At 42.8% G+C, this 16,245-nt stretch overlaps 1 protein-coding gene across 1 annotated transcript in view; it reads left to right on the top strand.

The window, feature by feature from the left end:
- Positions 1-15,633, top strand: part of Snx6 (sorting nexin 6) — a 39,747-nt gene extending 24,114 nt beyond the window's left edge. Inside the window, exons 7-14 of the mRNA XM_041658607.1 lie at positions 112-207; positions 2,074-2,179; positions 4,822-4,897; positions 7,255-7,294; positions 9,947-10,033; positions 11,588-11,747; positions 11,823-11,908; positions 13,973-15,633. Coding sequence (XP_041514541.1) covers positions 112-207; positions 2,074-2,179; positions 4,822-4,897; positions 7,255-7,294; positions 9,947-10,033; positions 11,588-11,747; positions 11,823-11,908; positions 13,973-14,026 — 705 coding nt within the window. The 3' untranslated portion in view covers positions 14,027-15,633. The remainder of the gene's footprint in view (positions 1-111; positions 208-2,073; positions 2,180-4,821; positions 4,898-7,254; positions 7,295-9,946; positions 10,034-11,587; positions 11,748-11,822; positions 11,909-13,972) is intronic.
- Positions 15,634-16,245: the final 612 nt, after the last annotated feature.

Below are 16,245 nucleotides of genomic sequence, written 5' to 3' on the forward strand. Positions count from 1 at the left end.
AAAAAAAACAAAAAACTATCTTATTTAAATGTCTAAGAATAAAAGAGGTGTTGCTGTTTGAAGCTTCCAGAAATGCTAACTTCAATTCTCCCTCTTTTTTCTTTTTTCCAGTTAAGTGTTCGAGGAAAAAATAAAAAAGAAAAGCTTGAGGATTTCTTTAAAAACATGGTTAAATCAGCGGATGGAGTCATTGTTTCAGGAGTAAAGGTGAAATTTATCAGCGCTAGTTGGAAGTACATGCTTTTGTTTTTGTTTCACTGTGTGGCCCTGGTTGGCCCAGAACTCACAGAGAGGCACCCGCCTGTGCTTCTCAAATTCTAGGACTAAAGATGTGTGCTCCACACCTGGCTGCCCGGTGTGTTTTACAGCCGGTCAGACTGTGAAACAGCTGGGCAGAGGAGAGGGCTGAGGGGCAGTGTCTGTAGGGTGGCCTTCAACTGCGGGTGGGCTGCCTCTGAGCGCTTGCTCTTACTTGTAAATGTTGGGGCAGATCTCGGGATTGACTTTAGTCAGATCTCAGCTGAGGTTTTGGTAGTGTCTTCAGGTAAAGGTATGATCTTGGGTAAAACTGTTTTTCCATCTTCAAAATTAAGTAATATCACTTGGTTCACAGGATTGTAGGAAAGATGGAATAAGATAATATGAAAATATTTTAATAGATACGAAGTAGTAACCTTTTTTCCTTGATTTATTTTAAATGGTATGAGAATTTACTTTACCTTTTTTCAGTAAACTTTATAATATCAGCAAATATTAAGAAAGGCGAGTAACTAGTGCTACTGTTTCATTGTTCTGCCTGCTCTCACACCTGCAGGAAGGCTTGTGTGCACTGTCTGACTTAGACTCTGAGCTGTGTTGACGGTCCAGGAGCCATGTGCTCTCCAGTGACAACTCAGTCTTCCTCTCCCATAGTTAACGCTTTCTTAGCTAGTAAATGTAAGCCACTGTTAGTTCTGATTTTCATCATCAACGGACATTTTTAGCATGTGTAATTTTGATTACAGTTTGCATTAGATATATGTGTTCCTAATTTTTATGGTTAAAAAACAGACACAATTTGGATGATGGTTAAGTACACTTTTTTAGTGCAGATTCTGCTGCTCAGAATCCATGCTGTAAATTCTAAATTATGTCAGTAATACTTTCTTTTTTGTGTGTGGTTTTACAAGACAGGGTTTCTCTTTTTTTTTTTTTTGTTTTTGTTTTTGTTTTTGTTTTTCGAGACAGGGTTTCTCTGTGGTTTTGGAGCCTGTCCTGGAACTAGCTCTTGTAGACCAGGCTGGTCTCGAACTCACAGAGATCCGCCTGCCTCTGCCTCCCGAGTGCTGGGATTAAAGGCATGTGCCAACATCGCCTGGCTGTCAGTAACATTTTTAAAGAACAGTTCCTAGAAAGCACTATTAGCGAATTTTTAAAAATTTAAAATGTATTTCTAGCTTAATTTCAAGAGATTGAGGGTTGGAGAAATGGTTGAGAGGTTAAGACCACTGACGGCTCTTCCAGAGGACCTAAGTTTGATCCCCAGTATTCATGCAGTCAGTTCCAGGGAATCAAATGCCCTTCTTCTGTCCTATGGGCTCTAGGTAGTATGTAGACATACATGCAAGCAAAACACTAATACATATAAAATAAAAATAAATAAATGTTTAAAAAAGATTGAAATGGCGTTTAATTATATCATTGCTCCCAAATGGCTCATTTGGCTGAGTTCATCTAAGCAGTTAGTTAGGCCAGGTGGCCCCTGAAATGCATAATACACTAGGAAAAGTAGTTTTTTCATTACCAGAATGTTTCTCCCTTTTCCTCAGAAGCCATTTGCTCGCTCCTGGCAGTGTCTGTAGTAGCACAGCACAGGCAGTGCCTGTTTCAGGACAAGCACACAGGACGCTCTAGCCTTCAGCTGTAAACCACAGGCTTATCTGTTAGTCTTCCTATGTGGATGAGATCGGTGGAGGGCCTGGGTGCTAGAGATGGCTGCATTCTTCCCTGATGAGGTTTCTGTAATGATGACAAGGCATCCTCTTCCATTAGAGCATGTGTGTGTGTAAAGCTAGCTCTTTCCTCATCCTGCAGGACGTAGACGACTTCTTTGAGCATGAACGAACATTCCTTTTAGAATATCATAACCGAGTTAAGGATGCGTCTGCCAAATCTGACAGGATGACAAGATCTCACAAAAGTAAGACTCTGTGGTAAAATTTTTTTTTAAAGATTTGTTTGTTTTGTTAAACATGGTGGCACATGTCTTTAATCCCAGCGCTCTGAAGACAGGGCAGGCAGATCCTCAGAGTTCGAGGCCAGCCTGGTCGACAGAGTGAGTTCCAGGACAGCCAGAGCTTTATAGAGATACCCTGTCTTGAAGAAGCAAACAAATGAAAAGATTTGTTTATGTGTATTTGTGTGTGTGCTTCAGCATCTGTGTGTGCACCACAGAGACCAGAAAGATGGCATCAGATCCTCTGGAGCTGGAGTTACAGGTGGTTGTGAGCCCACCATGTGGGTGCTGGGAACCAAACCCAGGTCCTCTACAAGAACAACAGATGCTCTTATCCACCTAGTAAAGTTCCTCAGTTAACCACTGAGTGAGTAGCCATCCTCATCCACACACACACTTACGTTTTAGTGGTGATAATTGTAAAGCAGGCATGTTACAGTTTTTGTTTTGTCTTTTCAAAACAGGATTTCTCTGCATAACAGTCCTGGCTGTCCTAAAACTCGCTTTGTAAAAAAAAAAAAAAAAACAGGCTGACCTTGAACTCACGGGGATCCACTTGCCTCTGCTTCCCAAGTGCTGGGATTAAAGATATACCACCACCGACTGACATTTCTTACAGTTTTTAAAATCTGAATTTGGAATAGTGGTTCTTAAATTGTGGTCTGTCACACTCAGCAAACTCATACTTTGTGGATGTTAAGCTAACACACACCCAGTTGAGCTACAATCCTGGCCCCCAACACATGCTTTGATTCAGTCTGGTCTTGAACTTGTAAGCCTCCTACCTCAGCTGCCCCCAAGATCCTTTTATGATGTGTCTTCTGGTTTTGTTGGTATATACTTATAATTCCATTTCAAGAGAGATAGGACAGCTCAGTGGGTAAAGAAAGATGCTTGTTGTACAAGCATGATGACTTCAGTTGGTCCTAGAATTCACATAAGGAAAGAAGAGAATTGACTCCACAAAGGTACCTCTGACCTGCACACTTGTGCTATAGCATGCCTGTGCCCATACTCAGACACACACATCACAAACATTCAAATAATAGTAAAGTTTATAAGTTTTTAAAGAGAAACTTTGTCTTGGAAAAAAAAGAAAAACCAAAAGAGAGACAGACAGATACTGATGAAAATACTGCTACTATATTTCCAGACAAGTATCTTAGAGTGCATTTGGTAACTACTTTGTACTGTGTTCTTATATAGATGTAATTTATAGTCCAGATACTTCGCAATATTTAGTAACTCATTTAATCCACATAAATGTATATTTTTTATTTCTACAACAGGCTGCTAGGACAAGTGACATCCCAAGGTTTTAAGGATTACTGCACATTGCACTCTGTCCCTTTCATTCTGAACTGAAAGAAGTACTTACTGTAGTCCTCCCTCAGTCAGTGAGCTGCCTGTGGTGAATCCTGAGACTTTGCCCAGTAGCATCTGAGTAAAGGGGTGTTGTGTGGTGTTTTACTCTTTTGACTCTTATGGGGCCCCCCGCTACCTAGTTCCCAAATGAATCACATACGGAGTCTTATTGTTAGTTATAAACATTTGGCCTTATTTTGGCTTGTTTCTTGGCCGCTTTTCTTAGAGTATCCCATCAACCTCTGTGCTTTCCCATTCTCTTACTTCTGTAAATCTTAGTGGTGGATTGCTGTGTAGCTGGATAGCTGGCCCCTAATGTCCTCCTCCTTCTCTGGCTACTTCATCAAACCCCTTCTCTGTTTTCTCCTTACATATATTCTCTCTCTGCCTGCCAGCCTTCCTATCCTTGCTCCTGCCTCGCTATTGACCCGTCAGATCTCTATTAGACCATCAGAGGTTCGAGACAGGCAAAGAATCACAGCTTCACAGAGTTAAACAAATGCAACATAAATAAAAGTCCCACAACTTAAATAACATTCTCAACAGAGGGGCTGTCGTTTGTGTTCCTGTGTATAGCTAGTCTGTTCATAATTCCCACCTGTCGGACCTCTTCAGTGCCCTACAGCTTTGCCAGTATCTGTGACCAGATTCTTGGTTGTCACTGTTCCTTTTCTGCCTTTCCGCTTTTAGACTGTAGGTAGCAGATTTGGGGGTGGGTGGAGGTAAGGAGCTCTAAAATCCTTTTAAGGTTGATCTTGCCACCTTATGACTTAAATATTTAGTGATATCTATTCCAGAAACCCAAACTCTTTTGGTTTGCAAGACCTTGACTTCCAAAATTTTTCCAGTTTTTCTGTCTTCACTTCATCCACCCGCCTTTGTCTCTAATGGTACTGAGTCCCACCTGCTCTGACTGAGTGTGCTGTTCCCCTTGTGCCTGTGACCTTCCCAGACACCTGTGTGCCCGCTCTTCACCTGGTAAAGGTCTGTTCCTCCTGATCACTTAGGTTCATTCTTTGTTTCCGTAGACTTCTCCCCTTAGGCAGCATTACACCCTTCTCCTAAAGCAGTTCTTACATGTCTGATTTATCCGTCACACTGCATTACAGCTGCTTGTATTATTTTCTTTACTAAGGTATCTTATATTACTTTTGCAGATAGATAATCAATAAGTATTTTTAAATCAACAAGTTAATATATTATTAAAATTTGATTTTTAATTCTTAAAACTTTCTCCATAGGTGCTGCTGATGATTACAATAGAATTGGGTCTTCACTATATGCTTTAGGGACTCAGGACTCTACAGACATATGCAAGTAAGGACTGTAGTTAAAACATGAACGTAAGAAAAGCAGAGAAAGAAGGAAATGGTGCTGTAATTTACGTACATATTTTAGGGTATTTTTATCGACCCATTTGTGATAAACTGGGTTTTTTATTATAATAAATGTTTGATTTCTTTTTTGCCCTTCTCATTCTCTAATTATTATTCTAAAATAATTCAACACTTCAGGCTGGGCATGGTAGTGCACGCCTTTAATCCCAGCAGCTAGGAAGCAAAGGCAGGCAGATAGATGTGAGTTTGAGGCTAGCCTGGTCTACATAATTAGTTCTAGTTCAGCCATGGCTACATAGTGAAACCTTGTCTATAAATAAATATTGAACATTTCACAGATTTGCTATATATTTCATTGGAAGTCAAACTTTTTTTCAGTTAAAGTGGTCTACCACTGAGCCAATTGCTCCCTCAAGCTGCCCCCACCCCCCACTTTGTCACAAGGTCAACAGGCTACAAACTTGCTGTGTAGCCGAGAATGACTGAGGTCTCTGGATTCTCCTGCCTCTGCTACCTGAATGTTGGCTGTTGGAATTTACAGGCACACATCACCATTCCTAACATTCCAGTTGACTATTAAGCAACAACAAAAATTTCTATTTAGTGTGTGTGTGTGTGTGTGTGTGTGTGTGTGTATGCTAGAGATGTATATCAGAGCAGATCATGTAATTTAGGCTAAAATAAGTCTGGTATACATGGCACTTTGTCTCAAATAAAAAAACAAAACACACACTTAGGGTAGATGTGATATACTTCTCATCCTGGCTAAGGCAGAACAGTTTTGAGTTTAGGACAGCCTAGACTACATAGTAAGACCCTGTCTCATAAAAACAAAAGAGAAGGAAGAAAATTAATCTTGGAACTGGAGAAATGGCTCAGTTTGGTTCCTAGCACAACCACCTGTATTTTGAGTTCCAGGAGATCCAACACCCTCTCCTGCACATATATGGCATACTCCACAGCATACCTATGTACAAATTTAAAATTTTATATGTGTACTTACATACAGACAGAATACCCACACATATAAAAACAATTTAAAGGGGGGGGGGGTTGGGTGGTGGTGGCATACACCTTTAATCCCAGCACAGGCAGGCGCATCTCTGTGAGTTCGAGGCCAGCCTGGTCTACAAGAACTAGTTCCAGGACAGGCTCCAAAGCTACAGAGAAGCCCTGCCTCAAAAAAAAGAAAAAAAGAAAAGAAAAAAAAAGAAAGAAAGAATCGGGAGTGTGTATGTATGTATTCTTTGTATATATCTACATACATATTTTTCTTTTCGTTTGTATGTATGTGTGTCTGTGTGAATGTATGAAACCAATGTGCTAGTGCCCTCGAAGGCCAAATAAGTGTGTCTAGGGCTGGAGTTGCACGTTATTGTGAGTTGCCTGACCTGACATGGGTGCTGTAAACAGAACTCAGGTCCTCTGCAACAGTAGCAAGGCTCTTAACTGCTGAGCCATCTGCTCCAGGCCCCTTCTACTCCACCCTCTTTTTGTTGAGATGAGTCTTTCTGTGTAACTCTTGCTGGCCTTGAAGTCACAGAGAACTAACTGCCTGCTTCTGCTCCCTGAGTGCTGGGAATCAAAGGTGTGAGCCTACTGGCTCAGCCTGGAATGTTTTAAAACTGATAGGAGACTTGCCACACTGTGTATTTGAATGTGAATTCTGAGGTAGCAATTGGTTATTATTCATTTTTGTTTTCAGAACAAATTTGCTATATCTGGAAATGTTTAAACTGGGGCTATAGCTTGGTGGTAGAACCCTTAGCTAGCATGCGTGAGACCCTGGGCTCTATTTTAATGCTAAAAATAAATAACCAACAGTATTATCAGACTAATCTAAGAACTGTTCCATCTTAAGTGTTTTCCTTTAACTTCTCTTTTAAAAAAAAAATAACATTAAACTCTGTGTGTGTGTCTGTATCTCACTGTATCTCTGGTTAATTGTCTTTATAGACCAGGCTGGAATGGAACTCACAGAGATCCACCTGCCTCTGTCTCCTGAGTGTTGGGATTAAAGGTGTGCGTCCAGGCCTGGCTATTTATTTATTTGGCATGAGGCACACATGTAACAGTGTGAGTGTAGCGATCAGAGAACAGCTTGTGGGAGTCTGTTCACTCCTGACACCATATGGATTCTAGGGAATCAAAATAGTAATATTCTGGGGATTTTAAATAAACAGTTTAAACCTTGATGTCTTTGGTTAACAAGATCATTGGGTGCCTTCTGTGATGAAACAGGAATGTCCTTCATTAATATGGTTTGGGGTTATTGTTATTATTAAGGTGGAAAATACATCAGATGCTGCTTCTGATGACAGTATTTTTCCCTTGCAGGTTTTTCCTCAAAGTTTCAGAACTGTTTGATAAAACCAGAGTAAGTACGAGCTTGAGGACTGCTGCACAGAGCTGTGCTTGTGTTAGCAGGATTGTATTGTTCCCTGAAACAGTGCCACACACGAGGTGCTTCCACACACGCCTCGTGACACAGATAAAATGACATGTCAGCAGCGGCGAGTCACACCAGCATCCTAGCAGTCAGAAAGCTGAAGCAGGGGGATTCTGATTTCAAGACTGAACCTACATAGTATGACCTATCTCCCCCCCTCCCCCCAATTTTTTTTTTTTTAATTAGAACCAGTGAGGTGGCTCAGGGGTTAAAGGCCTTTGCTGTCATGACCTGAGTTTGATCCTTAGAACCTACATGGTAGAAGAGAATCAACTTCTAAAGGCTGACCTCTGACCTTTAGCATTAGCACTGTGGCACAGTTAGTACCACATTTTGCTCCCACTAGAATGAACGGGAACATTCAGGTTGCTCACAGTTGGTGTGTTTTGTTTTGTTTTTAATTTTTTTAGAAGTTTATCACTTACTGATATATTTTTTTAAGTGCATTGGTGTTTGCCGTGGTGTCAGGTCCCCACTGGAATTACAGACAGTTGTGAGCTGCCATGTGGATGCTGGGAATTGATCCTAGGTCCTCTGAAAGAGCAGACAGTGCTCTTAACCTCTGAGCCATCTTTCCAGCTCCAACTTGTGTTTTTTTAAACCTGTGTTTTAGCTACTCAGTGAGCATGCCTTTAAGAAAAAACAAACAAGAGGCAGGCGGATCTCTGTGAGTTCGAGACCAGCCTGGTCTACAAGAGCTAGTTCTAGGACAGGCTCCAAAACCACAGAGAAACCCTGTCTCGAAAAACCAAAAAAAGAAAGAAAGAAAGAAAACAATTTTAATAATTTTAGTTATTTATTTTTGAGTCAGGGTCTAGCTCAAGATAGCCTTGAACTCTTTTTTTTTAAAAGATTTATTTATTTATTATGTATACAACATTCCTTCCATGTATGTTTGTATGCCAGAAGAGGGCACCAGATCTCATTATAGATGGCTGTGAGCCACCATGTGGTTGCTGGGAATTGAACTCAGGACCTCTGGAAGAGCAGTCAGTGCTCTTATCCACTGAGCCATCTCTCCAGCCCTAGCCTTGAACTCTTTATTGCCAAGTTTTCCACCTCTTAAATTCTGGCTTGTAAGTGTGTACCACTATACGTGACCTAGTATAGATTTAGAGAAAAGAATATAGAACAGTAGAAAAGTTACGTAAACATCACCAAGTTTCCCTGAAAATGAACATTTTTTCTGTAGGTTACAACTTTTTCTTCCTAATGTTCAAGTTCATCTGTGTTGTGTCCTTGTATGCATCTCAGTTCCTTTTTTAAGGATGATAACTTTTTTGATATGTATAGCTAATACTAAAATGAAAAGGAAAAAAAGAAGAAAGGAAAAGCCAGGCAGTGGTGGCTCACCTCTAACTCCAGCACTTGGAAGACAGAGGTAGACAAATCTCTAAGTTTGAGACCAGCCTAGTCTACATGATAGACAGGGCTATACAGAGAAACCCTGATTGTCTTTCTTAATGTAACCAAATACAGATTTCTCCACTGATTTTTAAGTAAGTAAGTGACTTACTTCTGTGGTCTGACAAGTCAGGAAACACATTTAGTTTCTTATTGAATTTAAGTAATTGGCTGGAGCCATGGCTCAGCAGTTAAGAGTACTTACTACCTGCTCTTCCAAAGGTTCAGAGGTCAATTCCCAGCAACTACATGGTAGCTCACAACCATCTGTAATGAGATCTGGTGCCCTCTTCTGGAGCATGTGTGCAGGCATACACGAAGGCAGAACACTGTATAATAAATAAATTCAAACAAATAAACAACATCTCTCAGGTCAAATGTGGTGGCACACATTTAATCCTAGCGCTCAGGAATCAGCAAGTTGAGTGTATAGTGAGCACTGTCTCAAAAAGAGAACTGGGAGGGGCTGGTGAAGATGGCTCAGTATCTGGAGGCTTTCCAAGATTCCTGAGACCCATGTAAAGTTGGAAGCAGGAAGCAGACTCACAAATGTTGCTCTCTGACCTCTATGTCATCGCACGTGCATCACTCACTAAAATATACATTAATAATATTTAAACACAAACACCCCCTCCAAATTATCTAAGCCACATGTGGTAGAACATGCCTGTAATCCAAGCACTTGAAGCTTGGGGCAGGAGAATCATGAGTTCTAGGCTCTCCTGGCTATATAGTGAGACATTTTCTCAAAAACATTACCCTTTATCCTCATTTCTTTTTTTTTTTTTTTTTTTGGTTTTGTTTTGTTCTTTGAGGCAGGATTTCAGACTGGCTTTGAATTCAGAGATCCGCCTGCCTCTACCTCCCGAGTGCTGGGATTAAAGGCATGCGCCACCACAACCTGGCAGAGTTCTCTTCCCTTCCATCTCCTTGAATTCCTTCGTCTGTTGGTGAGCACCTGTCAGTTGCCATTGCAGTATGTTAAGGAAGCCAAGTTTCCAAGTGTAGAATATTTTCATAAATTCATGATTTTTCTGTTCATTTCTTGTTGGAATTTTCAAAGATGCACAGATAAAGCAGAGCAGGTTCTGTAGTTCCTCAACATCTCTATGCATTAAAAATATTTTTTATTTAGAGCAGAGTGTAGCATGATTTAATGCCATTTCCCCTTTTTAGAAAATAGAGGCCCGGGTGTCGGCTGACGAGGACCTCAAGCTGTCTGACCTGCTGAAGTACTACTTACGGGAGTCTCAAGCAGCTAAGGTAACTGGTTCGTTTGCAGAGGTTATTGGATGTAAGGTTGTGAGAGCGGATTCTGGGATTAGTAGATTTTCAAGATCTGTGTGGTGCTGTGTGCCTGCTGAGATCCCAGGCAGGAGAAATGAAGTGGGCTAGCTTGGGTTGTGCTGTGAGACCTTGTCTCAAAAACAAATGGTACAGGGATTCCTTTTCTCAGAGCCAGGCTCGGTGTAAGGAGACAGGTGGATCTCTGTGAGTTCGAGGTCAGTCTGGTCTACAGGGCGCATTCCAGGACAGCTAAGGCTACACAGGCAAACCCTGTCTCAGGAAAGAAAAAAAAAGGAAAGAGAGAGAAAGAAAGATGTGCACCACCACTGTGCTGGCATGAGCCTGGTTCTTGCGTTTGTTCTACAACTTAGCTACATCTCCAGCCCAGTTATTCACCTCTGGAGGCTTTATTATAAAATGTGGTTGAAATAAATTCTTTTCAGCGCATATACTAAAATTGAAATAGTCAGATTAGCGTGACTCCTATATAAGGACGACTTCAAATTTGTGTATCCTTCCTCTGGGGTGTTGAGATGTAGTGACAGGCTCTAACTGGATTGCCACAACTGCCTCCGACTCCCAGACATCTGTCTTCCTTGGCCTCCCCAGTGCTTGGATCAAAGGCATGTAACAGCACACCCAGCTTAATATTTTTTTAAATCTATCTTGGAGATCAGCATTTACCTTTTAATAAATATTACGGAATTTTAATGTTTCTTGGGGTTTTTTTTAATATTTATTTATTTATTATGTATACAATATTCTGTCTGTGTGTATGCCTGCAGGCCAGAAGAGGGCACCAGACCTCATTACAGATGGTTGTGAGCCACCATGTGGTTGCTGGGAATTGAACTCAGGACCTTTGGAAGAGCAGTCAGTGCTCTTAACCGCTGAGCCATCTCTCCAGCCCCTTTTTGTTTTGTTTTTGTTTCCTTCAAAAGAAGGAAGAAATCCGCTGAGTATGGTAGCCCTCAACTTTAATCCCAGCTGAGGTTAAGTGTGGGAGGGCAGAGGAGGTTATCTCTGAGTGCCAGGACATCTAGGGCTACATAGTCAAAAGATTTTATCTCACAAAAAGAAGGGTGGTGGGGTGGAGGTGTGAATCAGGCCTGTTGTGGTGCATGCTAGTAATCCTGGCCCTTGGAAAGTGGAGACTGAGGATCAGGAGTTCAAAATCATCTTGAGCCTTGTAATAAGTTTGAAACCATCCTGACTTCTTGAGACCCCGTCCAGATGGGCAAGTGTGTGGAGGTGGAAAGCTGAGCAGGAGTTTCCATGTTGAGCAGCGGATGGTGTCTAAATGGATCAGGCGCTTATAGAGTGTGCACATAGCACAAGCCCTGGATTGTTTATTTTAAATGCATGAGTGGTAAAGTATGTGAATTCTGCTTTAATTAAGCTATTATTTATTTTAAAAAAGCATTTAGGGGCTGGGCGCATAATTAGTGGTGACGCGTGAGGCCCTTCGTGCCCCAGAACAGTTAGAAGTTCCCGCTGAGTTTCATCGGACTGCAATGTTCTGTTTTGCAGGACCTCCTCTACAGAAGGTCGAGGTCACTGGTGGACTACGAAAATGCCAATAAAGCACTGGACAAGGCAAGAGCAAAAAACAAAGATGTCCTACAGGCGGAAACGTCCCAACAGTTGTGCTGTCAGAAGTTTGAAAAAATATCTGAATCTGCAAAACAAGGTACTGTTGTCGCGCATTTTGTGCAAGCCACACATTGTGATGGTGTCATGCTGATTCTTGTGTTTCCGTTCACAGAACTGATAGATTTTAAGACAAGAAGAGTTGCAGCGTTCAGAAAAAATTTAGTGGAGCTTGCAGAACTAGAACTAAAGCATGCAAAGGTATTGTCGTTAAATATTTAATCATTTAAATTTTAAACTGAGTCAGTTATAAAATAGATGCTCATCCTTAGATCAGCCTCCTACGGGAGATTGACACAACTGTCCTTGGTTTTGCTTCTCTCCTTGTATAAATTTGCAGATTAAACGCAGGGCTGCTGCTCATGCAGTAAGTGCTCTTACGTGATTGGCCCTCTCGCTGGCCTTCTTTGGGGTTTTGTTATTTTGAGTACTGGATTATGTGTGGGGTTCTGTGTGTGCTTGTCTGCTTCCCAGCACTCTGTCACTAAGCTACATTCCCATCCTGACAGAATGGAATTAGGTTGGTTGTTTGCTGTTGCTGAGGCAGCTTCCCACTCTTCATACTGGGCTAAGCTCATTAAATAGATGAGGCTGACCTTGAACTCAGTGACCTTCCTGCTTCAACCTCTTGGGAGGTTGTTCTGTGACCACCACACGTATTCAAGAAGTACACAAATACCCATGCATAGATACACAGAATAATGTAAAACAAAACAAAACAAAACACTACCTGTAGGATGCACTGAAGAAACAGAGACAGGGTCACAAGTTCAAGGCCAGCTGATACCTGTGGATCTGGGGGGCTGACACAGCTGTTAAGATCACTTGCTGCCCTTCCGAGACTGGAGTTTGGTTCTCAGTACCTACATCAGATAGCTCATGATCATCCTAACTCCTCATCCAAAAAATACGACATTGTTTTTGGGTGTAAATATGCACTTGGGTGTGTGTGGTATACACCGCCCCCCAACATACACACATATAAAAACATCTTTTTGTTTTTTGTTTCAGATTTTTTTTTTATTTTTTTATTTTTATTTTTTTGTGGAAGTGGTGGTTTATGGCTTGTTTTTGGCTTTTTGAGCCTGGGTTTCTTTGTGTGGCCTTGGCTGTCCTGGAACTAGTTCTTGTAGACCAGGCTGGCCTCAAACTCACAGAGATCTGCTTGCCTCTGCCTCCCAAGTGCTGAACTAAAGGCGTGCATCACCACCACCCGGCTTTGAAAGGTTTCTTAGTTGGTGTTCTATTGCTATGAAGAGATCCGTGACCACAGCAGCACTTGTAAAGGAAAACATGTAATTGGGGCTGGTATATAGATGTTTCTTTAGTCCATAGTCATCAAAGCGTAACCCATGGCTTTGGGCAGTCGGACATGGTGCCGGAGAGGCAGCCGAGAGTTCTGAATCTGCATCCGAGGCAGCAGAGAGAGCCATTGGGCCTGGCTTGGGCCTCTCCCTATTCAAATATGAGTCCATGGGAGTCATTCTTCTTCAGACCACTGCAGTTAGGTGTGGAGGAGTTGTGGCAGGGTCTCTATGCAGTCCTGGCTAAGCCCCCCCTTTTTTTAAAAAATTCAGATTATGTAAACCATTAATACTAGTCTAAGTAGAAAATTATTTGGTGAAAAAGCTGGTGCTTTGTGTTTTTAAACTGTCATAGAGTGTTTCTAACCGGGCGATGGTGGCACACACCTTTAATCCCAGCACTAGGAAGGCAGAGGCAGGCAGATCTCTGTGAGTTCGAGACCAGCCTGATCTACAAGAGCGAGTTCCAGGAACAATTCCAAAACTACACAGAGAAACCTTGTCTGGAACAACAAACAAACAAGAAAAGTATTTCTAGAATTCTGACACCAGAATACAATTTCTTTTTTCTTTCTTGGTTGCTCAGAGGTGCCTCTGACGGCAGCGAGTAATCCCGTGGTGTCCAGACATACGTGCAGGCAGAACACCCATTCATATCACAACTATAAAAAATATTTACGACGACTCTTTCAAGTTATTGGGACTAAAGAAATTGATGGTTGGGGGCTGGAGAGATGGCTCAGAGGTTAAGAGCATTGCCTGCTCTTCCAAAGGTCCTGAGTTCAATTCCCAGCAACCACATGGTGGCTCACAACCATCCGTAATGGGGTCTGGTGCCCTCTTCTGGTCTGCAGACATACACATAGACAGAATATTGTATACATACATAAATAAACAAACAAACAAACATGTACTTTAAAAAAAAAGAAATTGATGGTTAATTTCATTTCCTCCCTTCTAGGGCAACCTCCAGTTGCTGCAGAACTGCCTTGCAGTTTTAAATGGAGACACATAGGCCACACTCCGCCTTCTGCTGAAAAGGGCTGCCTTCAAATCTCCTTTGATTTCTTGATGACTCTGGCATCTAAGCTCACTGGGAACAACAGGAACAGCTGGCGAGGTGCATCAGCTCTTCTTCTGAGAGACAGTGGAGCAGCAGGGCTCACTGGCCTCAGGGCAGTGGCCTGCCACCCCGCACTTGACCTTCCAAGAAGCCCAAAGTTCAACTCTCTTTTTTCTTTAAGTAGCCTGTCTTAACTGTGTTTGTTTCCTCCTTACCTTTGAATCACTTGTCCAGTTTTAACATTCTCAAGAGTCCCTTGATCACACAAGATAAAGGTTGCCTTCTGTTTTTTTGTTTTTAAGCACCTTGTGCCCTGAGTTCTTTCATGTATCTATGTAAAACATTTAATGAGACTTACTTTGAATTAATGAACGTAGATGTTTTGGGTCAGTTTCTGTGAGCTTTATAAGTATGATCTCTGAAGAAAAGCAGATGCGCTAGTATATGTTTGCCTTAAATTTGTGGACTAAACCAATATTGTGAAATGCCCAGCGATACCAGTGGCGTTTTAACTCCGTGCTTCTTGTATCGCTCTTGAATTTGGGGTAGTGATAATAAATCTACTCCAGTGTTATGCTTTACAGTGCAGGGTTTTTGTTTTCCTCACCTGATTTCTTTTGAAATGGCCAATTGAACCACGTTCACCGAATGCTTTACCATAGGGCGACCTGGTCTTCTAGGTGCACTAAACAGAAGGGGCAGCTGGACAGAGGCAGACAATTGGCATTTCCTAAATGCAGGAGCATCATAGTTCACTGGATCCCGTCCCTAGTTCAGCAGTTGGCTGGGAGACATCTGTCAACCAAGCCCCTCCATGGCAGCCTATCCTGGCACGGAGGGAAAGCATTCTGCTAGCAGAAAGAGCTCTTGAGTATGGGGGGGGAAGTGGATTCCCTGGGACGAAAGTTGGTGTGCAGCTGGGATGCCGAGGGCCAGTGGACCCGTGTCAGGCCTGCCCGGTCTTTTCCATGGGGGCAGACGTGAGCCTCGTTCCCAGCGTAAAGTTAGGGCGAATGGACTTCCTGTCTTTTTCCAACTCCTCCTCTATTTGGGAAGCCACGAGGATTTGAGCTGGTCACCCGTGGAACAGATTCCTAGTTTGTTTACAATTTTCCAAGCCGTCCCGAAGGTTGCAGGTCCCCTCGCAGGCAGTTGCCCTGACCCCCACCCAGCCACCCAGCCAGCCTTTCTCGGTGCATGTTCTCTTGCCTCGCCTCCTCGTGCGCTGGTCCGTGTCCTCTCCCTCTCCCTCTCTGACTGATACTTCCCCGTCCTGTTCAGTGTCGGTTTCCTGTTGTTGGCCCGAGAGATCCTTTCCATCCTTCCTGTTTGTGACCTTTCGATGGTAGAAATACACCCACGCGATGGCCGCCGTGGGTGAGTGCAGGCCCAGGAGCCCCTGCTTCTGGACTTGGTCCGGCCCTCCCTCCCTCCCCAGCTGCCCTTGTGGCCGCAGTCCGGTTTGACTTCTGCCTCCGTTCTCTGCTATAAAGGACATGTTGACCTACCTCACAGGGGTGTTGTGAGGGTTAATAAATGATGGTTCCGTGCTTTGGAAACGTGAAGGTGCTGTGTAAATAGAGGGGCAGCAGAGGGCTGTGTTGCTTATTGTGTTTTATCAAAGTGGTCTCTTTGAGGGGAGAGAAGTAGAGCGCACGCCTTCCTCTGGTGTGGTTTTTCGAGACCAGGTTTCTCTGTTTAACAGTTCTGGCTGTCCTGGAACTAGCTTTTGTAGACCAGGCTGTCCTCGAACTCACAGAGATCCACCTGCCTCTGTCTCCTGAGTGCTGGGATTAAAGGTGTGCACCACCACCCGACCTGTCCTTTTATATTTTGGAAAGAAATTTTAGATTTTATATTTACTGCTTAGGGATGCTTTTCTATGACCACTGTCTGTGTCCCACATGTGTGGAATACCAGAGAAGGGGTGAGTTGGGGGAGAAGAGGGCATGGGGTCCCTCGGAAGTGGAGCCTTGTTGTGGGTACTGAGAAGGGTTCAGAGGTCTGAGGGAAGAACGAGTTGACACTCAGTCACCAAAACATCTCTCCAGCAGATGATTGATAGATAGACAGACAGCTAGCTAGCTGTCTTGGCTTTTTGAGACAGTTCTGTGTAGCATTGTCTTACCTGGAACTCACTCTGTAGATCAGGCTGGCCTTGAACTCACAGA

The sequence above is a fragment of the Microtus oregoni genome, unplaced genomic scaffold (assembly GCF_018167655.1).
Source record: "Microtus oregoni isolate MIOR12 unplaced genomic scaffold, Mior012 000009F_ref0000495, whole genome shotgun sequence".
Classification (NCBI taxonomy): domain Eukaryota; kingdom Metazoa; phylum Chordata; class Mammalia; order Rodentia; family Cricetidae; genus Microtus; species Microtus oregoni.